Source organism: Puccinia triticina, chromosome 1A, assembly GCF_026914185.1.
Source record: "Puccinia triticina chromosome 1A, complete sequence".
In the NCBI taxonomy this organism is placed as follows: Eukaryota; Fungi; Basidiomycota; class Pucciniomycetes; order Pucciniales; family Pucciniaceae; genus Puccinia; species Puccinia triticina.
The window spans coordinates 7315612-7340449 of record NC_070558.1 but is presented as its reverse complement, the minus strand read 5'-3'; the positions used below and the strand labels follow the sequence as shown (position 1 = coordinate 7340449).

Below are 24838 nucleotides of genomic sequence, written 5' to 3'. Positions count from 1 at the left end.
AATCTTGTGGCAACTGCGTCTGAGATTGGGAGGAGAAGCACATGACAGGCTCCACAATTTGCTCAAGGAAGGCAACATGGTTTTGGAGTAAAGCCAATCTCTTGAGACACAGTGGGGAAAGCTGTTTGTACACAAGTGGAACAGGCCTTGTTGCATTGTTAAACAGGTGGACAAGAGATCTTGTGTGTTGGAGAAGCTGGATGGCTCTGGGATGAAACAGCACTTTGCAGCGGACCAGTTCAAGAGTTACCATTATTACGGGGGGATAGGAGACCTAAATTCAGTCTTCGCAATCATGTATGCATTGCCTGGTAGCTTCTACTGCTTTTTGAAACTCTACTTCTTGCCAATTTCCTCTCAGTTTTTTTTTTTTTTTTTTATTCAAGAAAAGGACAAGGTAGTCTAGGGGGGGAGGGGGGAGATGTGTTTTTCAGACTGGTACACAAAGCAAAATGCAAGATTATTTTCAGTGCAGTACCAGCAGACCAACCCTCAAGAAATTTTAGGATTGGGATATCAAGCCCTGTATCTGCCTCTGCCTCTGCCAAGATATTCAAGGTTTTGAATCCACCTCCACAAATTCAGTTTCAGTTTACTCACACTCTTTTGTCTATGTTTTCTTTGGTTCTCTCTTTTCTGGTTATGTTTCCCTTTGCTCTCTCACTCCACTTGTTTCTTCTCTTTCCTATGGTCTGTGGACCGCCTCCACTTTTGTATTTCTGTTCTCTGTTTTTGTTTTTTTTTTTTGGTTTCAGACTTTCACACAGTTGTTGCATTGGTTTCCTAACCCCCAGGGGCCCAAAGTCTCAAGGTACTTTGTTAATTTTGCTGACAGGGGCGCCTGCCCGCCCCTCAGAAGAGGGACTGACTATCACCGTGAGATTAACTAAGCCTCTCTGATGAGGCACAAAACTTCTCCAAATGAGAGGCTTCCCCCAATACCATTGGCCCTACAGACTCAAGATTTTCTTGTAAAAGAAACCCTATTTTCACTTCAAAATTATTTGAAAAATAAATTGTGCGTATAAACAAAAGGTGAGTAGAAAGACTTGTAGCCTGCCATCTCAACTTTAATTCCACATTTTCTTTACCCCAATTCCACCCATAATTACTGTTCCAATCCACTTCTACTGAAGTGTTGTTCCAGATATTTTTGAACTCACAAAATTTGAAATTTTCTAAGCTCTCAAATCTCCAAATGTTGGATCATGTAGCATCTCACAGATTTTATTATACATGCATAGTATCTGTTCCCCAATAAAAACAAATGCGTTGGCTTGCTGCTCTCAGAGTACATAGTGCATGGGGTGATCAGGGATACTCATAGAGTCATGGGGTGATCAGGGATGCTCATAGAGTATGTGTAAGCAAAGTATGTGAAACTCCATAAAATATTATGTGTCCTATGGGAGTTGAACCCATGTCTCTTATATCCATGTCAAGTGTACTAAACACTGTACTAAGGATGCTTGGATATGAATGGCTGCAGGTGGGTCAATGAACATCCACTGGTGTCACATGAAGATCCCTAATTGAGGGTAAGACCTGTAAATGACAGGTCATGAATGAGTGACACCAGCAGGTATGATAAATCTAAGAGTAGCAGAACCACAACCTGAAAAAGTATGTGTTTATGACCGGGTTTTTGTCTTGAAATATCCGGCCTAAAACACGGCAGATTTGTTACAGAAATCCAGCATGGAAAAAAAATACAGGATGTTTCTTGCCAGAGGGGAGGGATAAAAAGGATTTTGAAATGGGTGAAAATAAGCTAAGATACTGGTGATTTTAATGATGTCAAAGTCACAGTGAGAACTAGAAGTCTAGGAGGAGAGAGTGGCATCCTCCCTGCCATTTGTCTCAATCCTGTAGGGCAAGACATGCCACTTTAGAGGCAAGTCCCTCCTTTGGAGAACCAGGGGAGAATTTGACGCACTCTCTAGAGAGTGCCTGACTGTAATTTTATGTTGTTCTGGGTCTGATGTCAGTCAGATGTGTATTAGGAAATGATTGATAAATTATTCAGAAGTCAATTGGAAGTCTGTCATAATTTCTGAGGAAGTATCCCAGGACCTCATGCAATCTTGTATAGAACTGTTTTGTTCTTTAAGGATAACTCAATTACAACCTTTAATGAAATGATATTTACTCAATGCCTAATTATCAATCATTGCTGGTGAATTTATTTTGACCAATTTCTCTATGTGCAAGGGGTGTCACATAACATAAATGTGACTAGCTGGGGCTTTAATGGCTTTCTGACCAGTTTTTACTTGTCATGGAGCTGTGAAAGTCCCCTCTGGTGATCTGTCACCCCAATGTACGCGCGTACACAAAGGTGACATTGTCAAAATGGAAAACAGCTCACATGCATGTGCATGGAGACATTGGAAAACAAAAAACCATAAAACCAACTCACAAGCTTATATATGTTAAGAAGCCAATTTTTTTAGCTGAAATCTGGTACCACAAACCTCCAAGCTTGACTTGAAACATACTTTCACCCTATTTTCATCCTTTTTTGACTCAATTATAGATGATACCTGCCTTTTTTAGGGAAATATGACAATTCAGGCAGGCCTTTCACATCATTCTTGCCGGTGTGTACGTGTTGTTGATCTGAAAGAGGCCCAGCCTACAATTTGTAACAACCTTTTATGCATGCACATGAGGGAAAAATTAGCAAAGTGAAAACAATGAACACCTTCATGAGCATGTGAATAATATGAATTGAACCCCAAGAAATCATCCCAATCAACAAACAGGTCAAATTGAGTTATGATGCAATTGTGGCCATTGTGTCTTAGTGGTTTAAACTGTGTTCTGATTGAGTTCCACTTGAGTTCTGCATGACTTCTTGATGATTTATGGATGAATCCAGGATCAGTTTCAGAACCGTTGTGGATGAGTGCAAGCATTGTTCATTATTTCTTAAACTACTTTCACCAAAAGCATCCAGCACAGTTCCAGAAAAAGGGTACGGTATGGCACTCTCTGGAGAGTGTGTCAAAATCACCCCTGGTGGAGGTTGCTACACTCCCCCAAGGAGGGTATGCTTGCTAAATTAGCTAAGTCCCTCCTTGGGGCAGCAAAGCAACCTCTGAAGGAGGGACCTATGACCTCTGTCATACTTCTTGCCTGAGAGATTGGGGTTTTTGTGACTTTTTATTCCCTTTTTTCCTTTCACCCTTCACACAGAAAAAAACTAGGAAACCTCTGCTGAAGCCCCAAAGGTTCAAGATAGATGAACATCTTGGCTTCATGTCCCTGTCCTCATGATGAGGATTGGATCCAGGGTCTGTAGTGGCCAAGGCATCTTAGAGCATCTCTAACAGTCTGCGGGGCAGTTGGCCTGCGTTCCCCGGCCCGCAAGCACATGTCACAAAAGTTGTGGCTCAGCTCCAATTATGGACCGGCAGTTCAAGCCACAATACAACAGACAGATCAGTCCTCAAGAACCACCCACCACCCTTGTTCCAATCATCAATAGAAGTACATACTCCCCTCAATGACCAGAATGTTCTGGTCATCAGGACGCATGTATTTTGATGACCATAACGTTCTGGTCATTGGGACGCATGTATCTCAATTTACGGAGCAAAAAAAGGAAATAATCCTCTTGATGACCTGAGCGGACCAGTCATTGAGAGGATTCATCTTATATCATACTCCTCTTGATGGCTGTAGATAACCATCCAGTCATTGAGTGGAGTTGTTTACTCCTCTCAATGACTGCCAAGGACCACACATGTATCTTGATGACCGGAGCAAACCCGGTCATCAAGAGGAGGAAACACTCCTTGATTACCCAAGCGGACCAGTAATTGAGGGGAGTTATGTTACATTTTACTCTTCTTTATGAATGGAACGCGGTCATTGATGAGATTTTTTACTCCTCTTGATGAACGGAGAGAACCGGTCATTGAGCTGATTGTTTACTCCTCTTGATGACCGGCCAAGAGGAGTATTTTCTCCTATCAATGACCGGAACAGGCCCGGTTATCAAGAGGAGTCTTGGAGTTGGTGCGTGTGCTGATACCGTGTTGACCATCTTTGTGGGGTATGAAGTGGAGTGGATGGAGGTGTGTCTGGTCAATTGCGGCTGGGAGGTGACCCGCAGAACTCAGCAGGTGATTGTGGGTTTGACTGCCCCCGGCAATGTTCCCAGGGTTGTTCTGTGGGTCCGTTAGCTTGCAAGAAAGGAACCCAGGCGGCCAAAGTTTGCCCCCAAACGCCCAGTCGCGACTCCATTAGAGATGCTCTTAACCAGATCTTGGAGAGCCTGGTTCCTGTGTGATTGAATTGAAAAACCATACTGTTTTCCGTGCTCAGTTCAATCTGCACAGGTCATACAGCTCAAGGAACCTTGAAAATACATAACTTTGAAGGGTCATGGAGCAACAATGGTTGGACTTCCAGGAACATTTGTAGTGGCAAAAGCTAAAGAATAGTGAGACAAGTTTCATGATCCAAAGGGCATGTCTGGGGCCCTTTGGGAACAGGGTCAAAAATTTAAAGGCACAAAATTGCCTGCAAAAACATTTGCAAGATTGGAATCTCTCAGGCCAAAATGTGGACATTAGGGGGCTTCAAAATTGATCCAGGAAGCGTTCCAGGTCCAAACTCCAGGAAAACCAAAACACAGCCAAAAAATAATTCCTGGAGGTTCTACATTGAGACCCCCAGAAAGAGGAACTTCTTGCATTTGAACCCAGGAGAACAAGACCTGGAAATGATTATCTGTTTTAACATGTTTTGTCCCATGCCTTTGGGGTCCCCAAAGGACCAGCTCCTTCCCCCCCACGCAACCACAAGTTGATCTGACCTCATCGGACTTTCTTGTACATTTTTTTTTTCATCAGCAGTTTCAAATTAGCTCAAACTGCATCAATTCCGACTACTCTAATTGCTGTCGACCGGGAGGGACTTTCCCTGTTGACAGCCATATAAGGCAGTTGACCGGGAGAAGTCCCTCCCGGATGACTGCTTGATATGGCTGTCAGCCAGGAGGGACTCCTCCTGGTCGACTCTTGTATGTATGTGGTTGTCGGCCGGGAGGTACTGCTCCTGGTCGACTGCCTTGTATGGCTGTCAACCTTGAGATACTGCTCCCGGTAGACTGCCTTATATGGCTGTCAACCGGGAGGTACTGTACTACTGCTCCAGTCCCTCCCGGATGACTGCTTGATATGGCTGTCGACCAGGAGGGACTCCTCCCGGTTCCTCCCGGTCAACTCTTGTATGTATGTGGTTGTCAACCGGGAGGTACTGCTCCCGGCCAACTGCCTTATATGGCTGTTGACCGGGAGGGACTCCTCTGGGTTGAGTCTTGACTGCTTGATATTACTGTTGAGTGGGAGGTATTTTCTAGCATGGCGGGCGGTGGACAAAAATTCGCTCGAAGTTAGTGTGAGGTGGTGGGAAAGATGATGTAGGGGTGTCGAAAAAAAAGGCGGGGGTCCGGGGTTTGAGAAGAAAGGTGGGATTTATCCTCTTTTGTCCTCTTTTAATTTCCTGTTTTCCTGTTTTCCTGGATGTCCTGGAAGGGCATAGGAAGAAGGAGATCAGGTCCGCAGGAAGCGTTCCAGGTCGCTCATTTTTCCTGGAAACTCCGACCTGGAACGCTTCCTGGATCAATTTTGAAACCCCCTATTAGTCCCAAGTCCCTCCTTTGGAAGTTGCGCTTTGCGCCAGCCCAGGCTGTACCTGGGCCCTCCGAAGTGGGGGACTTGTGTTAAGTTGTGTATGCTTGTGTTAAGTTCGGAGCGACCGCACTGCTGCTGCACCGCAGGCGCTGAGCAGGCCCCTGTGAGCCCCAAGGGTTAGGGCTAGGGGGCTCGGGGGGGCCTACACTCACCGCCCGCGGTGCGGTGGTCGCGGATTAATTGATGAGACTGCCAAGCTCGCAGACCTGAGCTCCGGCAAGCGCACATACCGATGGGGATTGCTGCGCTGCCCAGCTGCCTCGCCCTCTGCTGGCTGCCCGAACAGCCCACCGGCACCCACTCTCAAGACCCGACATACAGACCCGACGACGCCAACAATGCCAGCCCCAATCGTTATCGACGGCAAGGGCCATCTCCTTGGTCGATTGGCTTCCATCGTTGCCAAGCAGGCCATCTCCGGCCAAAAGGTCGTGGTGGTTCGTTGTGAAGAAATTAACGTATCTGGCAGCTTTTTCCGCTTGAAGGTTTGTTACTATAGCCCAATCCCCCTCTTGGACCAACCCGCAGATGATTGATGGTTTGTCTTACTCAAACTTTTCAAACTGCTGCCACCACCGCCTCGCTATTCCCCACCTCGATCGCTCTAGCTTCGTTGGGCCGACCACATGCACAAGCGACATTTGGTCAACCCCAAGAAAAGCGGTCCCTTCCACCACCGAGCCCCATCGAGAATTCTCTACAAGGCCATCCGTGGAATGATTCCTCACAAGACTGCTCGTGGTGCCGCTGCCCTTCAACGGTTGAAACTCTTCGAAGGTATGCCTCCTCCTTACGACCGCAAGAAGAAGATGGTCGTCCCCCAAGCTCTGCGTGTATTGCGACTGAAGCCCGGCCGCAAGTGGTGCACCATCAAGCGACTGAGTCATGAGTACGGTTGGGGCTACAAGGATGTTGTTGACACCCTCGAAGCCAAACGAAAAGTCAAGGCACAGGCATTCCATGAGCGCAAGGTGGGCACCCCATTTCTTATTTCAGTGGGTACACGATCTGATCACTTGGGCTTATATGATTCAGGTCGCACTCCTCAAGGCCCGCAAACAAGTTGCTGCTCAAGATGCTACTCAAACTGTCCAATCCCAACTTGCTGCCCTCGGTTACTAGCTTGCAATTAAATCAATTATGAGACCACAAACACTATGTCCCCTCACCGCTGCTTTTCTATAACTCTCACTGAGGCCCATATTGCTAGCTCAATCAAGCCTCTTGAATGGAGGCTCCCAAAGGACCGCGCGTCCCCGCGTGATTCACTATCTCGGAGAGGCTTACATATAAGGCCCCGTTTAGAGCCGATATAATCGCGCGATAGAATGTGGATTTTTGTGACATCTCTGTTCAAGTTTTGGCTGGCCTGATCTGATGTCAAATAAGATGTCAGGCAAAAAAACTCATATATCGGAGGACTTCCCGTCGGAATCTGCGGGTCTCCCAGAAGTGATCTGGACTGCAGAAAGCTAGATTTCCCTGTGAAAATCTAGACTTTTTGGGTCTATATTTGACATCTGCATGAGTCCCAGATTGCACATTATATTGGCTCCAAACAAGGCCTAAGTCATGTCCCAATCTTTGCAGTGGAAGTTTTCTTGGTTGTAAAATTGTTTAACAAAAATTGCTTGTAAAGTTATCAAATATTGAAGGACTACCTGTGGCCTAAAAGGCTTGATTAAGAGGAGGCTGCAAGACCTTCTTTGCTGGTGAAAACTTGAGATCAATCAATGGATGACTGGCTGTTGCCTAAATTACTTGATTTAGTTGTCAATTAACTGCACATCTGTTTTGGTTTAACTTTCTTATGATTACAAGATGAAAATTCAACTGCATATTGTGGCCAGTGGTTCCTAAGCAGTTTTAAGGTGTTGGGAAATACAAGAAACAACCTCAAAACTCATTGCAATAGGGCCAAAAACAAAGGACAAACCCAATGGGCTTGCCCAGGCCATGAAAAGGCTATTGCTGCCAGAGCGCACCTTCCCCCAATGGCAGCCAAAGTGTTAAAATAAAAGTCAAATTTCCAACCCGCATCAACTAAAACTCGAATTGCCTATACCACCAAAGGCAAATTTGATAAAGAAACTCTCAAAAAACTACTTCTCCTCTGGATTGTTTAGCAATCACTCCCATGGTTCTGTATTGAGGACTTCCTCCTTTGGGTGTGTTTTGACTATACTGTAAACAAATCAAAGCTTCACTCTTGGATCTTGGCTGCAATGCAGGACCACCTACTCTACCTCAAACAGAAAAAACATGTCATCAACGCACTCAATGTCAGCCTTAGAGATACAACAAGTATCCTAAAGCCTGCAAAAACTAGTAAACCATTTACAAATCCTGAAATATTATTGAATATTCAGAATACTCGTGTTAAATTAAAGGGGGTCACCCACTCAAAGTAACCCCTCATTCCTACTCCTTCATACATTTTTTCATACATGTACATATAGCCATAAAGCGCTCCAAAGAGCAGGAAAACTACATAAAAAATCTTTACATAAATTAAAATACATAAAATTATATTAATTAGTAAAGTACCTTTCCCCCGTGAAACAGGAACCACGGGTGAGAGTAACACTTAGTACAAATTGATATTACACTTCATATTAAGCTATTTCACATGACAATTGGTTATACAAATGTCACGTGTGGGAGTAAGGGAAGTTGTGTAATATTGTACAAATAAAATACCCATAACCAAGGCAGAATACACGTCTACTCTTGGCATTTACCCATAGCCAAAACCAATGGGAATATTTCAGCGCCCTCAAAGACCTCTCCAGTATTTAAGGAGGTAATTGGGCCACTGTAATTGTCCCCACAGACATTTCACCACCCATTAACCTGTAAGTTAAAACTCGTGAAAATTCTCATCTGGCTTATTAAAGCCACCACTTCCTTTATTTCTGCCCTTTTGGCACAAAACCCACTAGATCTTAACTCTAAAATTGCCAATATCCCTTATAAGCATTTATTACAGTTAAATCTTTATAAATAGTTGCTGTAAGACTCCCGCCTCTGACGCGCAGCCAATCAGCTTAAGCGCTTACCAGCTATTTCTACGTCAAAACCTTATATATCCCTGTTCTTAATAAGTAAACCTTATTAATTACAAATATCCTCCTCTTATATAAGAGTGTTTAAACCCTTGTAGTGGCTAAATACCACGTAACAAGTTTGGCACATTATTGCCAGTGTTTTATTTCAGTACAGTTATAGTACTAGGGTAAAAACCCTCATTTCTGACGGGTTTTTATCCTAAGTTTCATAAACATAGCTGACACTCAAAGTAAGTTGCTTGATCATTAATCAATGTTTTATGAGGTCCTGATTTTAATGATCTTTCTTTCTTCATCTCACTTTTAGGCTTCAGAATTGAAGATTTCCCTTGTATCTGATGTGTGGACCACAAAGGAAAGCCACAAGGTTTTTTAGGGATCATGCGCTGCTATATAGAAAAGAATTGGAACTACGTTTTCCAGCACCTCACAATCAAGTGGAATCATAATGTTGCTTGGCTGATTCATCTGCCAAAGTACAAGTAAAAAATGGTATCCATGATAAGATAATTCTTCTCATCATTTTTGAATTCTTCTAATATTTTTCTCCCTCCTTGAAATACAATCAAACCTGACTTTTTCTTTGTCTCTTTACATCCTTGCCCAGACAACCAACTCCAGAAGTAATAACTTCACAATGGCAAATCTAAACCTTTCAAACATGAGGTTGTGGGTTCAATTGTCACTCAGAAGCTCTTTTGAGCTTTCTTCCCTTGCAGATACTGGAAATGGATGAATGTTTAGTGTTCAATTGTCCCAAAACTCTTGCTTCTATGGACTAAAGCTATCACTGCCATAATATATCTTGGAAAGTTAAAATTTACCCAATCTGTAGCAAAAATTTAATGTGACCCATTTTGTTCAAACTGTCTTGGGAATGTAATTAGTAAAAATGGAGGCCTTGTTCTGCAGCTGATAAAATAAATAAGACTAAGGTATCTGTAACTTGTAGATAACATAACTTTAATTTTCATGTTACATCCAAAGTTATCCAATTGGAACGTATCTTCCTATCACTGTCTCACTTCAGTCTACCTCCACAAGTTGTCAGGTTTGCTCCGCCTGCAGGTACACATTGTTCTGCCAGGGGTACCCAGCTGTTTTTTGGTTTGACACCATAATTTGCTTTGAATCGGGAGAATCCTGTTGAAATATGCTCCTTGTTGTTATAAGCAAACTCTTCCATAGCTAGAAGTGGCACCCAGTCAACTTGGGTAAGCTGTTTTTCAAGCAGGGTTGATTCTCTGATCTTAGCAATAATTTCCGCATCTGACATCCGGCACTATGATAAGTGCCTCCGGAATGGCTTGAAAATGCTTGAAAATATATGTACAAATTTCAAAATAGCTGAGATTGAGGGCTGCAACATGGTGCACTAGGATTTGGAGTAAAAGCTTACGCTAATTCTAAAATAAATTTAAATACAAACTTTGGAGAGATTTTGCGCCTCCTCACAGAGGCTTAGTTGAGCCCGGGTACCTATACCTGCCATGGGCCCTAACTTAACACAAGACAGTCTTTGGAGGGCCTGGTGAGCCTGGCTGGCGCGGAGCGCCCCTTGCGAAGCAAGCCTCCGAAGGAGGGACTTGCGCCCTATACCCCCCTACCCGCCCTACTCTTTTTGGTATTTGGCAGGGCATTATTTTAGAAACATTATCAAATTTGATCCACTCAACCTTTTTTTTCTTGTTCAGTGTCCCACGACCGCCTGCTTTTCCTCTACAAGCATGCCAAAAATCAAGTGTCCCACTCACTTTAACATTGGTCTTTTTCCTTGTTTTCCATGGGCAATACATCCGCAGGCTGCTTACGTGATGTAAAGCCACCAGTCAGAGTACAGGGAGTGGTGCCATCAAACCTGAGCACTTTGAAAGTCTTATTATGACAGTAAAAAATGGTGAGAAGGTCCAAAAATAATGCTACATATCCTACAAGATGCAGGAGAAGGAAGTGGTCATTTGGCTCAGCGGAACCTTCATGCTATTCCTCATGACTGAGGAGGTACAAGCAATAGAATGGAAAACAGAAAAAAAAAAAAAAAAAAAGAGTAGGGCAAACACTGGCACATAGTGTCGTCCCTCCTTCGGAGCGTCCCCCCTCCACAAAGAGAGGGTCTTAGTTAAGTTAGCCACGGGCCCCCGGATTCCTATTGACATCTGAAGTTGTCTGTAAGAATGTGACCTTCATAGTCCCTTGCTCTGTTGCCTCCCACAATTGAAGGACTTCTTGTCAACATCTACGGCCCTGCAGAACCAGATCTGGAGCCTCTGGGCATTTCCCCCTGCAAAAACTCGGATTTTTTGGCTCTAAATCATTATCTGCAGGAGTCTGGAAGAAGAGACTTTTGTATGATCTCTCAAAATGATATCAACCCCCCCCCCCCCCTCTCCGGGTGTCGCTGAAACGCAGGTAGACATGGGTCAACTTTTAAACAAAACAAAAAATTGTAGCATTCTTGAAATGTATTAACTGAAACTCTATCCAGAAGAAAAATGACACACAAGGCATGTCTACAGTACGTAGCTAAACTGAACATAGTCACATCAATCATGGCTCTTTCCTACTTTTCTCAAAAACAATACCAAACACAAGACACTGATCTACATATGGTGGGATTCGGATCCTTCTCAAATGAACAAGGACAATGCACAAACCGAACTAAAATCTCTATCTTCACTGGAACATCACATCCAGAAAGGAACCAAGCCAATTATTGAAGTTACTTGTTGTCAAGAAATAGGAGAGGTGTCTGTGGGTCAGTCTAACGAGGCGATAGGGATGACGGAGCTAGGGTCGTTGCGAGAGGCCTCCTCGAGCGCAAAGTCTTCTAACCGGATAGGCCTCAGCTCAAGCTCCTACAAACCCCCACATACGGATCAATAAAAGAAATACTTGAGGAAGGGTTTGATTGAGGGAGGGAAAAGAGGGACGAACGGATTGGCTGGCTTCAAACATCGCCGACTTGTCGCCCCCCTTCGATCGCACATATTCCTTGACCGGCGCCATCACTGCCGATCGACAAAATTCCTTCAAATCCGAGCCCGAGTAATTCGTCGTCCGTTGCGCTAAATATTCTATACTCAAGCCATCCTCCATCTTAATGTCCTTCAGCAGCTTTTTTGTTGTTGTTCCAACGCGAAAAAAGGGGGGACAGTCAGATTTGTGGGAGAGGACGTGTAGGTTGGGTTCAAGTTTCAAGTCAAGAAGATGGGGAGGGATGGGCTCGTACAAGGTTGAGGATGTTGGTCCGTTGTTGTAGATTTGGTAAGCCCACTGGAATCCGTTTCGGCATCCGACGCAAGATTGCTGGATCAATATCGTTCGGTCGATTAGTTGCACCCAAGACTAGGATCCTACTGCTTCCAGTAGCGAGACCATCCCATAATCTAATAAACATAATACAGAAAAGTAAATCTTTTAGCTTAGATGTTTCATTTCCACGGACTGGTATACGCCCTCGAACGAGTCCTAGTTTTGACTTGGGTTTCTTTGATCAGACACTGGAACTTACGTCATGAATTCAGCCTTCCTTGAATTCAGGTTTTTAAAGATATGAAGATGTAGAAGGGAGCAATCAGAACCACTCGAGGCATGCATATCATAGCAAGCATGGAATTCTTACATCATTCCAGAAACCTCGTGATCAGTCCTTGATCTCTCGCGCATGAAGGAGTCGATTTCATCGATAAAGATGATACTAGGTTGAAGTTTCTGACTCAATGAGAAGAGGGCGGCGACGAGTTTAGAAGATTCGCCGAACCACTGAAAAGAGAGAGGAAGTGTTTTAACAACCTGTCGATGTAGGCTTGATGCAATATGAAATAGAGTGAAAATAGATACCTTTGAGCTAAGGTCACTGGGTTTGATGTTGATGAACATGGCCCCACTCTCCTTAGCCAGTGTTTTTGCCAGCATGGTCTTTCCACATCCGGGTGGGCCGTAGAGAAGGACTCCCTTGGGTGAGCTGAACAGTCCGGCTGATGACTTGAATGTCGATGGGTAACATAGTGGGAAGATGATCGACTCTTTTAGGTCGTTGATGATTGGGTCCAGTCCGCCGACATCTGGTCAGTTGAAAACGACCGGGGAGGTGAGAATGACATTCCTTGGATCTTCAAAGCATGATGGAAATTCAAAAATAAATAAATGAAAGGCAAACCAGAAAACCCGACATCGATTTCATCAGGCTGGACGACTTCTCCAATTAGCATGGCCTCATGATCATCCAGCTCCAAGGTCTTCTTGTCCAGGCCCATACTCTTCATCACTTTCTTAGACTTCTTGAGCAGATGGTCCTTTGATTGTCGGGATGGGTCGGCCCTAGCCAGGATATATTTGACGCCATAGAACAGGAAGATCTGGGAGATGGCAAGCAGGGTGAGATCCGAGAATGCTTTCTTGGTTGTCGGTGAGAAGTTGGACAGTTTGAATTGGCTGAGGAACGACATCCTTGTGTTCTGAAGTGTTGGTGATGGTCTTTCTGCTCGTGTGGTTGTCGGTGTGGTTGAGCGTTGAAGCTTGTGTTTGCCCCGAGGGTGCCCGAGGGGTGGCTGCGGGTGACCCGGTCTGCGCTGGCTTCTACCCGCAACTTCGGTGGAAACGGTCAACAACGATGACCTCACTCTACCACCAGCTACCCCTACCCGTCTCACTCATCCTCATCATCTCATCAATATCCACGGCTGTCTACATCAACCTCTTTCTATCCAGATTCATCCTCCAGAGCTATTCCGGCTTGCTCCGAAGACGAAATCTGAAAAATCGTGCACGATTGCTCGCGCTGATCGGAATTAAGGATGATAAGAACTCAACTAAGAAACTAATTGTCGGATTCCTACATCCCTATTGGTAAGTCTCCTTCCACTCGAAAAACCATAATATATTACTTTATGTAGAACTGACTGGGGCTTATTCATTTCTTCCAAGCGCTTAGTAATGCTGGCGGTGGAGGCGAGAGGGTACTCTGGACAGCGGTCGCCCTCCATCAACGAACTGAACCTGATACGATATGTGCCATCTACACTGGTGATCTGGGCGTCTCCAAGCACGACATAATCGAAAAAGTCAAGGTCAGCAAAGACCACAGCCGCTATTCTATCAGGTACCACCCGTCTTGCTCTCTTGGATCGTTCAGAATAAAATAACCCAAATTTACGATATATCCAGAGTCGCTTTGGAATCATTCTTGATCCCGCTGCGTTGCTATTGGTCCCCTTGAAAACCCGCTATCTCGTCGAAGCATCTACATGGCCTCGATTCACCTTATTAGGCCAGTCTCTCGGAAGTCTCGTCTTGGGTCATGAAGCTCTTTCTGCTCTCACACCAGACATTTACATCGGTAAGCTCATTGACTTCCTCATAAGATAATTAAAATCATCAATCCAAGCTGAATTATCAACATCCAATCCTCAGATACGATGGGCTATGCGTTCACCTTTCCTGTCTTTCGGCTGCTCACCGACGTACCAATAGGTGCCTACATTCACTACCCCACGATCAGTAATGACATGCTCAAACGAGTCTCGAGCAGGAATTCGGCCCATAACAACAGTTCCACCATCAGTAATAGCCTGGCCCTAAGCTATGCCAAATTAGTGTCAGTATCCAAACTATTCCCACCATTGTCTCATCACATTCTTTTTTCTTTGGGGGTGTAAATGCTCACCCGCAATTGATCTGGGTGATTTTCAGCTATTATATTATCTTCGCAGAGCTTTACTCACTTTGCCTCAGACAGGCTCATCACCTCATGGTCAACTCGAGTTGGACAAAAAATCACATCGACCGGCTACTCAAGCCATGGATATATCGACATGAGGAAGACGCAGAGGAAACTGAAGAAACTGCCAAAGATTGGACTAGATCTTCGAATCCACCTCAATCCTGCGAGTCCCAGAAACTTGATGGCCTTCGTTTACGGATCCCTGCTTCCGATCCTTCAGCTGAAAATGGCCAGAATAAAACGATCAACATTCCGACCAAAAAGAGGAAATTCGACCAGGCGACTGTGGTTTATCCTCCGTGTGATGTTCAAAGCTTTGTTGATTTCCCGATCTCCCCACGCACGTCAACAATCCTTTCAATCTCCCAGTTCCGACCAGAGAAAGATCAGGCAACACAGATCGCAGCATTTGCACGATTTTTCTCGTCTTTGGAAGCCGATGATCCTCGACGAACAGAGATCAAATTGGTCCTGGCAGGCAGTTGCAGAGACGATGCGGACCAAAAACGGGTCGATCAGTTGAAACAGTTGGCCCAACAACTCGGCCTCGCTGGGGCTGTAGAATTTAGAGTCAACATCAGCTGGGATCAGTTGAAGGATCTCTTGAGGAACTCCTTGGTTGGTATTAGTACCATGGTCGACGAACATTTTGGGATCAGTATCGTCGAATTCATGGTCCGTTTCTTTTCTCTTTTGTAAAAAGAAACCCATGCACGGTTTGTTAGACTGGTTGCAGTCGAGAGTCTGACATGTTCTTTCCGAAAAAAAAAAAACATATTATGTAGGCATCTGGTATGATTCCATTAGTCCATCGCTCAGCCGGTCCATTACTCGACATTGTCGTTCCGCTGGCTCAAGACTCGAGCCAAGAGGGAGAAACATGCACCGGATTCCATGCCGATGGCGTCGCTGAATACGCGAAACAGCTCAACCACATCTTCCTATCCCTCAACGCTGTCGAGCGCGCCAAGATCCAAGCCGCCGCCCGCCAACTTGCACTCCGTAAGTTCGGCGTCGCTCAGTTCGAGCTCGCTTGGATCACCTCGTTCCGCCAAATTCGCCGATAAGAATCTCGCTTTCGAGGCGGCTTCAGTCTTTTTCCATTCTCGAACCCGAGTGCACATGTGTATATCTATCTTGTGGTGTTCTCGTTGTTTCTCGAAGATTGATTAGAGATTCGCATACGTAATACAAAAGCTTGGCCTTCTTTATCCAGACAGGTTCCTGCAAAGTTTGCTAAGCGGTAATTTTACAACCCGCAGCTATGAGTTGAGCATGGCTTTGGAGTCTGCCCAAACTGGTACACATATGTCGTCTCATCTCATTAATCACGGTTCCTCTGAACTGTGATCATGCGTAAGAGTCCACCCAAAGGTTTGGTAACATTTGTTGAATAGCTTGTTGAGCGGAGTCAATACACATCACAAACCCCTAAAATGTAAGAGGTTGGGAAGTAGCCTTCTGGATGGTTCGAAATGTATGTATCGTGTAATTTCGAAAAAGCTTGCCCTGGTCGGCTGCAAATTCCAAAATACTTCGCCAATCATAATGGGCAGGGCAATGGGGAGAGCTTCGGCACCCCAACGGGCTGCTTAACTGATTCCCTCTATTGGAGCCGAGAGGGGACGCCGTCCCGCAGGAGAATCTGGAGTCTGATTATGTAAGGTCAGGTAGGGTCTCATTAAGTTGGAGAGCCTTACGTAAGGATTGCTCTAGGGCGCCGGCGGAACCATATCGAGCTGTCGCGTTCTCTCATTTCTTCACAATCTAATTCCCAAGGATACCTAGCAGGAACGAAAGAAGATGGCGAGGTGGGAGCCGTGGGCTAAACGCATCGGCCTCTTTATTCCTGGTTGGTCTTTTTTCTCCCCCCCCACATACTGCCTGCCAGATAGTTCGCTTTTGGATTATCTCTCCCAAATCAAGAATCACATCTCTCGCAATCGATAGAATCAACTGTCACTTTGGTTCAAACACTGAGTGGGGATTTCATTGAAATATAGAAGAATGAGATAAAAGAAAAGGAAAAAATATCTCCTCTAAGAAGGAAATATCTTTGATTTTCAACCCTTAACGGTCATATCCGAGAACCAGAGAGCGGGATATTAACAAGCAAAGGAGGCAAGCGAACAAATCACAGTCTATATCATCATCTCACAAGACTGGTTTGTTGTTCGCGATTGGTCGGTTCTGCAGGTGTAGGACAGTTCACATCTGCCAAGTACATCCGATGGCTTTTGTCCAACTCCAATCGTCGCTCCACTTGGTCGTGGGTATCGGGAAGTTCGGAGGCGACCAATCGCGTATGAGCTTGCCTCATCTTCTCGTTAAATGTGCATGAGACGGGCCGATGGAAGTAGAAAGAACAATGTTGAAGTTAGCTGCCATCCTGCTGCGACTACTTGTCGACAAAAAGTGTTGCTTACCACCAAAAACACGCTTCCGAGCGCCGAGTGCTATGAATCGAGGAACCCTTCCGGGATATATTCTCCCTCGACCGGTCAATAAGTCTTGACCGAAAATGCACGAAGTCGTCGTCGGAGGGGCTTGATATGAAAGCCCGATCAGCGCCAAGAACAAGGCGGTCCGACTGAACGATGGGCGCGAGCTGGGTCCTATCGCTAGGATCCCAGTACCTCGGCGGAAGCGGTGATGCTTGTGAAGGACTCCGTGGAGGGGCCGGAGTGAAGGGGCCGGAGCGAAGGAACCGGTGTGGAAAAAAAAGAAGAAAAAAGGAAAGCAAAATAAGACCTAGGTGCAAACAGAATGGATTGTCAGGATAACTATTGATCCTTTGGTCCGTTTGATATTGAAATGAGATTACACACCCTTAGGGAAAGCTTGCCAACTCTTTCCTGGAATTCTAACTGGGATGCATCATGGGATATCAATGCAACACGCAGTTCTTCGGGGTGCCCCCGCGGATACGCCCGCTTGCACCTATCCCGGTATAATGAAGTCCGATGCTAAACGAAAGACATTGGAACCATGTTAGCATGCCTGAGTTCCAAAAGCTGCATGCTTCTAAGGTAAGAGAAGAGGAAATTTCGGGCTGACATAGCTCATCGGGTCAGACGTCTTCGTTGCGCTTCTGCAACGAAGTGGTCCACTTTGTCGGAGTGGTGATTCGGCGAGAAAAGGGTTCTCCGGAGAAAGTTGCTCCGTTCCCAAGAAGAAAAACCGATCGACCCGGACAAAGAGGCATAACAGCTGTATCTCGTTAAGCAACGTGGATATGCCCACACATATGCGAACGATTTAGCTCTTGCGGTACATCGGCCCCACGAGGCACATCTGAGGAGTAAGAGCCGGAAATCAGTTGGTGTCGATTATAAGCAGATGAAATAAAGACTCACGACATTGCTTCAAAGCGACTAATAACGGTCAAAAATACTGGTCTTGACATCGGTCTCCAAGTCCAGGCGCTTTGGTCTACCCTGTGAAGGGCAGCTGAAGAGGAAGAGGCAGACTTTAGTTCGCTTGTGCCGAGAAGGAGAAGATAAAAAAAAACTGACCCTATAAACCAACGAGGGCAACAGTTGGTCATAGTATTCCTGACTTCAAGTCCGGGAACTTTCAGTCATCCTTTCCACCCCGCCTGAGGAGTAAGAGCTAGAATTTAGTGTTTTGCTTCGGATAAGAAGAGAAAACTATGACTCACATGACACTCAATATACATGAAGATTGGATTAATCTTCGGGACCCGTAGTCCGGGCGCATTCTCTGTCGCCCTGTCGACCGCTTCTGTGGAGTGAGAGTTAGAATTAAGCTTGTTTCTCCAGATGAGAACCAAAGAAAGCCATGACTCACATAAACAATCCAGCATGCCCAACGGCTGGTAATACTAATACATATTTAAAGAGCGTGTTCTTTTCATGGACTTCAAGTCCAGATGCTTAACGTCGCACTGCGAAACGTTTCGGCGGAGAAGGAATGGTGTTGTCGAAGAATCATCCGCGATAGCGCAAAAATGTTGCAGGGGTAGTGCAGACATATTCTGCTAGTCCAAACGTGAGATCGGGGGCCGATCAAATCAAAAGGCTGTCAAGAGGAAGAGTATGAATCCATGGATCAGAACTGAACATCGATGCTTGATCACATATTGGGAGCGATGATCAAATGGAAGAAAATTCAAGATGAGCCAGGATGCGACCTGCTTTGATCGGGAGGAAATATTTAAGTAAACTGAGCATATCAACGCTGGACCTTGCTGCCCGAGATAAAAAATCGATTGATCACGTTGAAGGTGATGGGTTGAGAACGATATAGCAGCATTCCGCGCAAAATACGGCCTATCACGACTAGGACATTCACCACGGTGGATTGGATGAAGTGTCTCGAAGAATGAAAAAGGAACGGGCAGCAATTGATGAAAGGAAATGTACTGCATCAAGGTCAAGCCATTATAACGTGCTACATAGATGGATAATCTGTAGTCAAGTTCTGCTAGCGCTTCACCACCAGGGTTCGATGAAGCCGTGGACAAGGAATCCCATCTGGGTCAAGGGGATGGTGATGATGAAGATGAAGAGTGGCGAAAGATAAGTACCTTGGATCGCGTCCGCCATATCTTCGAGCAAGGTAAGGCTCACTAGGAGCAACAACGATGCCCAGGGATGATGGAGGAAGGAGCAGTTCTGACGACAATAGAAAGAAGACCTGACTCGAAAAGACGCGAAAGAATGAATGTCTGTGGAGTCTAGCCGGTCCAAACTCAAGCCTCGATGAAGGAATGTGAGAGGCGAAGAGAATTGGAAGAAAAGAGCAAGCCTAAGCAAGCAGAAAGAACGGTAAACGAATGTGGGAGGAAAAAGAGAGTGACCTGGGATCCTTCTAGGAGCTGATGGGGATAAAAATCGAACAGGCGGGGGGAGTCCTCCTTTTATAGACGAAATCGAGGGCAAATACAATATCTGGTCCCCACCTGTAGCCGTGGACATGAATCAGCCGACCAAGCCTACATAGCGTGCTAGTCTACCTGGGCTAAACAAAGAAGAGATTGTTTGCTCATAGCATTCTACTTGGGTCTACTCACTGTTTAACCTTCCGCTGACGCAAACTGTCTACTCGTTTTTTTTTTTCAGTTGTCTTCGAGTTACTTGGGGCAAGCCCCTGATACATAATAACCAAATAGCATTACATATGACCAGCTTGTGCTGAACCGCGACATGTTTGCGGCAATGGTGATTTATCATTGGAATGGCAAGACCCGGTTTCCTTCAAAGATTTTATATTTCTCGATGCGGTATCGCGATTAACTGATTCCGATTGACAATTTAGAGTCCAGTTCCAGGTAATCGCCCCTCATCGAACTCCCAAACCCCAACCGATTTGCGCCCAAAGGGTGACGGAACGTTTCTTTCGTCATTGGTCAATTTCATATCCTGTTGGCATAGTAGTCTAGCAGGCATCGCCCGATCGCCGGACACTCTGATCCGTGAACAAGGCTAACAGTATCTATCTTCTACAGTACAGTGTCCCAACTACGCAAGGATCGCTCGACCGACGTCAGTCTTTCGTTCCAACCGCTTCTCGGGATGGAAAGGGCCCTAGCCGCCTTCAATCAGCTGCCAAGGAAATAAACGTGTTCTCATTTTGGCTAAGCACGCGTGAGTTTGGGTGCGGAAGTAAAGATGATTTGGCTACATATACGCCCAAAGAGATGGCTCGTTGAGAGGTTCAACATCTCATTCTGTCAGCACAACCAGCACAAGAGATACATACATATGTAGTCGATGGGGCAATGAAGATTAGATAATCAGGGGCTGTGGGTCGGTGTAGAGTCAGCAGAGTTCGATCATTTCACCATGTCCACTTTCTTTCTTTCGTAGGCGTGCTTTTAAGCTAGGCTAAGGCGACCCAACCAAAGAGTGGATCATTGCTTATGGCTTCGAGTCTCGACAGACGAGGATGAAGTAGATGGGAATCCGATGGGTACTTTGGGAGAACGATGTTAACGGACGCTCAGTCCTGCTCAGCCTCAACCGCTCAAAACAGACCACCAATAACGAAGCATAGAGGTCGACTGAGGAAGCGCTCAGTTTAGTAAATAAAGTGGTGCTGTAGGTGCCGTGGTGTTCTATTTTGATTTTGATCAAATGGAAAAATTGTTCATCAGTACTAGTAGTAGTAGGAAGAAAACACAAAATATAATCAGCATGTTTTATTTCTTTAGCTCATTTTAATCTTGAATAATTGAATATATGCCATGGATGCCCTTTCCTGTCGAATCCTTTGGTATTTCAGTACGAAGATTTGCAGGACATACGAGAAAAGAGTGCCTTGTCATGACTTAGTCAAGGCAAATATACAAGTATTTGTGGTACATAATATGACCTATGAGAGGGGAAATGGGCTCTCTTGCAATAATGTTGAGGGTGTGTTATGTGAGCGGACTAGACTTTTAAAAATTGATGAAATGAATAATAATAATGCTGATCAGGCCTCATTGATTCAACAGCACATGTGACATAGGGTTTTTTTCCATAATAAGTCTGTCTTATGTTCTGATGGGGTTGCTATGATGGAAAGTTGCATGAGCCCTGCAAAAAAATGTGTTTGCGAGTCCAACTAGTTTGCAAGCTGCAGTACAATTGTGCAATCAAAAGAAAACCCTACTGCCGCAAATGATGATCACAATGGTGTTTCTTTTGTCACGAGCTCTATGTATAATGTTTTTCCGTTTGGTTAGGAGAGAAACTAGAGTGCGAGGTTCCTAGACTCATGTAGAGAGAGCTGAATAACTTGTCCACAAACTTGGACCCTCTAACTTTTCATCTCAACCAAGATTGTGGTCTGACTTGAATCAGCCTGCGGTTGAATTTTTTGTGATTTGATTAAAAATTTGTTCAACTATAACGCGCTATCTTGCAACAACTTTAGACATCTCAAATCCTTGATGCTGCATGCTAAACCATCTGATTCCTAGTTTGGTTGCTTTACAAGGCTGTTTTGCCTACATAATTCTATCTACAAATGCCACTATATGTGGAATACATCTCGCCCACACTCAAATTTTTTACTGCATGATTTTAATTTTCATAAAATCTGCTATTTGGAATATGTGACAGTGCCTTCATTTGTGATCTCGACGCAGCTTTCGTCCGTAGCAGTACATCCATGTTTGTGTGTTTCGCGCCAGTGCTTCTGAGCCTTCGTGATTCTGCGATGCTGTCTAAGTCTTTTACCAGCATCCTTCGCATTCTCAGATACTCCAGCGAATTTGGCGGTATCGCCGAAACTTCTTTGCCATAATCTGAGCTTCTCCCGCGAAATGGAACTTAAAGAGCTCGTTCCTTGATCCAGAAATTTGGTGACCGGTAGTCTTTCTCGTTGGCTTTGGTCAGTGAACATGTACTCCAGAGGCTGTCCGTTCTCCTCATTCCCAGACTCGCCTGATCCCTCCACCGTATCGCCAACACTTCTTCGCGATAGTCTGAGTTGTTGACTAGGAATAGCATCGTTCAATGGACGTCCTTCGGGATCCGGAAATTTGGTGACCGACAGATTTTCTCTTTTGGTTTGTTCAATGAAAGTGTACTCAGAATTCTTCACCTCCTTCGCACTCGAAGACTCGCCCGCTACCTTCGCCGTTTCACCAAGATTTCTTTCCCATGCTATGACGCGTTGGGTTGGGATATTATGGTCCAAAGAGCGCTTTTTATGTTTCAGGACTTTAGTAAGCGGTACATGGTTGTGTTTGTTTTGGTCGATCAAGTGGGGATCAACAGGATTCCCGGTAGTGATTTGCAAGAGACTACCGAATGAGCAAAGAAAAAGGTACCAGGACGTATAATTTGCGAACATTTTCGATAGATCCTATGATAGATATTATTTTGAAGAAAGAAATGAGGGTATGCAATCCACCCGAGTTGATGGGGAGGATAGTCGAGAGGTTTTCCTGATGAAATAGATACCAGATTAAAGTTATCTGGGAAAGAAGGACAGAAGTTTGATCTTCAACAGTTTACTTTGGTGAATGAAGGTTAATTTTGAAAGATTGGAATGACTTTAGAAGCAGTCGTGTGTGATGGAAAAATGTCCCACAAAGTGGTCTCCTTGTAGCCTTTATAAGCTGCTGGTCCAATAACTTGACGCGCTGGATTGTCAACCCTCATCGAGGTAGCCAAGTCTCAAGATTATAGCAACCCACCTCGGTGCCACTCTTGAGTTACTCCAGCTGTTGTCCCTCTGCTCGAGGAAACAGGTCAAGTGAGTTTACCGTGGCAACATTCGTCGCCGCATCAATACTCAGGCATTCTGGACAAGAATTCTTCGTTCTGACACACCCGACCTCCTTTGGTAGTTACCATGGTAATATTGGTGTGTATGTTTGTGGCTTCTGGTTCAAACCAGTGATCTAACACGCTGAAAGAGAGAAATAAGGGATGCATCCTCGTTCCGGCTGGATAAATTGTGCTACATTTCCCCGTGAACTCCTGACCGGCTGGTAGCTGATAATTACGATTTCTGCAATCATCTTTTGGAATGCCATTCATCAGTGGTGAATGTCTTTGTTCGGTCGTGTGCTGCTGCTTCCTCCAAGTAAAAAATGCCATGCCAACTGGCATATCGTCAAACTCATCTACTTTCGGTCGTGTGCTGCTGCTTCCTCCAAGTAAAAAATGTCATGCCAACTGGCATATTGTCAAACTCATCTACTCAAATAATCTCGATAGATCTATAGATTCACTAAATGAAATTGAGGAACAGCAAAATTTACGCGGCAGGGCCAAAACTAATTCGACAACGGCAGGATTAGAACCTATGCGAGAATATCCCAATTGATGTTAGACAGGTGAATACAGAGCATAAAGTCTTAGAAGCGAAGTTCTAGTCAATCGCCTTAGCCGCTCGGCCACGTTGTCTGTGAAAACCCATTGCAATTGGGCTACATGAATTCAGTTATATTCATTTTGCAACTCGTGCGCCAGCTGAAACATCCGCGGGTGCTATTCTGCGGTGCTATCTGACCTTTTTGATTGGGAAAAAGCCTACCGGCAAATTCCCACCAGAATGGACCAATGGAGATACCTATTGGTAAAGGATTTTGAGGGGAATTTCTTGCTAGACACACGGATATATTTTGGGGGGGGGGGGGGGGGGGGCGCCGGCTGCGGGTCTTTTGGCCGGCCAGCAGACGCTTGGAAATCGATAATGAAGGCGTATTCTGATCTGGTAGCTGTTTTCCGGTGGGTCAACAATAATCTCTTTGTCAGGGCGCTCGGCAGCAACACAGACATGCATGAAGTGATCCAGAAATCAAAACAGCTCGGGGTTTTGACAAATTAGAAGAAATTCTCGCCTTTTTTGGCAGAACAGGCCCCGTTTGGCACTGATATAAATATAGGTGATATAATCACCGGTTAAATCAATAAAAAATACAAAATTCAACATAAAGCCTCCAAATTTTTTTTGTAGGCAACCTATAGTGCTGGTCTCTTCAACTGTGAACCCAGAATCAACTTATCCAGCCATCTTCAGCACCATAATACCATTATATCACTTCATATTGGTCAAAAGTGATATAATGGTATTATGGTGCTGAAGATGGCTGAATCACCCGGGTCGCTATCCAGGGTGTTAGGAGCCTTGGGAGCTCAGGCAGTGCCAAACATAGCAACACCTGGCTCTGAGCTCCCCAATAGCTACTGTGACACCTCATTTTTTGGTGACATCTCACTGCTCCAAATGCACACCCCCAGACACCCAGCCACTAACTCAAGTAGGAGCACTCGGCCGTGCTTGGTGAAAGCCAAGTTTAGCTCTCAGGATATTGCTAAACATGGCAAAATTTTAGCACCACAGGAAGCTCCCGCGGTGCTGGGTGGCAGAGACACAGCTCATCTTTGAGGCCTTTAATGCCTTTGGCTAGGCCCAGAATGCACTCAAAACTGTATTCCAACAGCAGCAGAAGCAGTGGGGGGACCAGAAGAACCTTGGCCTCCTTGAAACCCGCTCACCCCCACAGACCCTGCTGTAGCCAACACCATGCCAGTGCTTCTAAGCAACTCCCTTCTACTAGCTAACTCCAATAAGCACAGTCCCTTTCCTCCAAGGTCCACTGCTTGCCGGTTTGTGAGTTCCTGAAAAATCTTTCAACAAACCAATCCAACCTGAAGCAACAATGGGAAGTTACATTATATGTAACAAAAAGTAACGGATGACATAACTTAATTGGTATGGTTATTGTTGCGCTAATGGCAACAATATTTCAGTTACATTAATTTTCTATTTTTTTCCTGATTAGACCCATCACATTATCCACTGCAATCTTAGGACCACAATCTTAGGAGGATAAAATGCAGATAACACGGGGTTTTTGCCCATTTCCCAGTATTTTT

The 24838-nt window shown here is 45.0% G+C and overlaps 5 protein-coding genes across 5 annotated transcripts; 2 read left to right on the top strand and 3 right to left on the bottom strand.

Moving 5' to 3' along the window:
• Positions 1-6043: 6043 nt before the first annotated feature.
• Positions 6044-6827, top strand: PtA15_1A795 (uncharacterized protein; the record flags this gene model as incomplete). Its single annotated transcript, XM_053165859.1, has 3 exons — positions 6044-6190; positions 6314-6676; positions 6741-6827. 3 exons carry the CDS (start codon positions 6044-6046, stop codon positions 6825-6827), a joined length of 597 nt encoding a protein of 198 aa, XP_053017009.1.
• Positions 6828-11529: 4702 nt separating this feature from the next.
• PtA15_1A794 (uncharacterized protein) lies at positions 11530-13221 on the bottom strand (the record flags this gene model as incomplete). Its single annotated transcript, XM_053165858.1, has 7 exons — positions 11530-11628; positions 11708-11887; positions 12003-12159; positions 12285-12302; positions 12396-12535; positions 12614-12837; positions 12933-13221. The coding sequence occupies 7 exons, from the start codon at positions 13219-13221 to the stop codon at positions 11530-11532; spliced, it is 1107 nt and encodes a 368-aa protein (XP_053017008.1).
• A 164-nt stretch (positions 13222-13385) lies between these two features.
• Positions 13386-15562, top strand: PtA15_1A793 (uncharacterized protein; the record flags this gene model as incomplete). The annotated part of the gene is made up of 6 exons (XM_053165857.1): positions 13386-13621; positions 13707-13842; positions 13940-14111; positions 14186-14369; positions 14465-15170; positions 15281-15562. The coding sequence occupies 6 exons, from the start codon at positions 13386-13388 to the stop codon at positions 15560-15562; spliced, it is 1716 nt and encodes a 571-aa protein (XP_053017007.1).
• Positions 15563-16447: 885 nt separating this feature from the next.
• On the bottom strand, positions 16448-18042 carry PtA15_1A792 (uncharacterized protein; the record flags this gene model as incomplete). The annotated part of the gene is made up of 6 exons (XM_053165856.1): positions 16448-16471; positions 16654-16805; positions 16922-17246; positions 17324-17435; positions 17852-17932; positions 18011-18042. 6 exons carry the CDS (start codon positions 18040-18042, stop codon positions 16448-16450), a joined length of 726 nt encoding a protein of 241 aa, XP_053017006.1.
• Positions 18043-21545: 3503 nt separating this feature from the next.
• PtA15_1A791 (uncharacterized protein) lies at positions 21546-22301 on the bottom strand (the record flags this gene model as incomplete). The annotated part of the gene is made up of 1 exon (XM_053165855.1): positions 21546-22301. One exon carries the CDS (start codon positions 22299-22301, stop codon positions 21546-21548), a length of 756 nt encoding a protein of 251 aa, XP_053017005.1.
• Positions 22302-24838: the final 2537 nt, after the last annotated feature.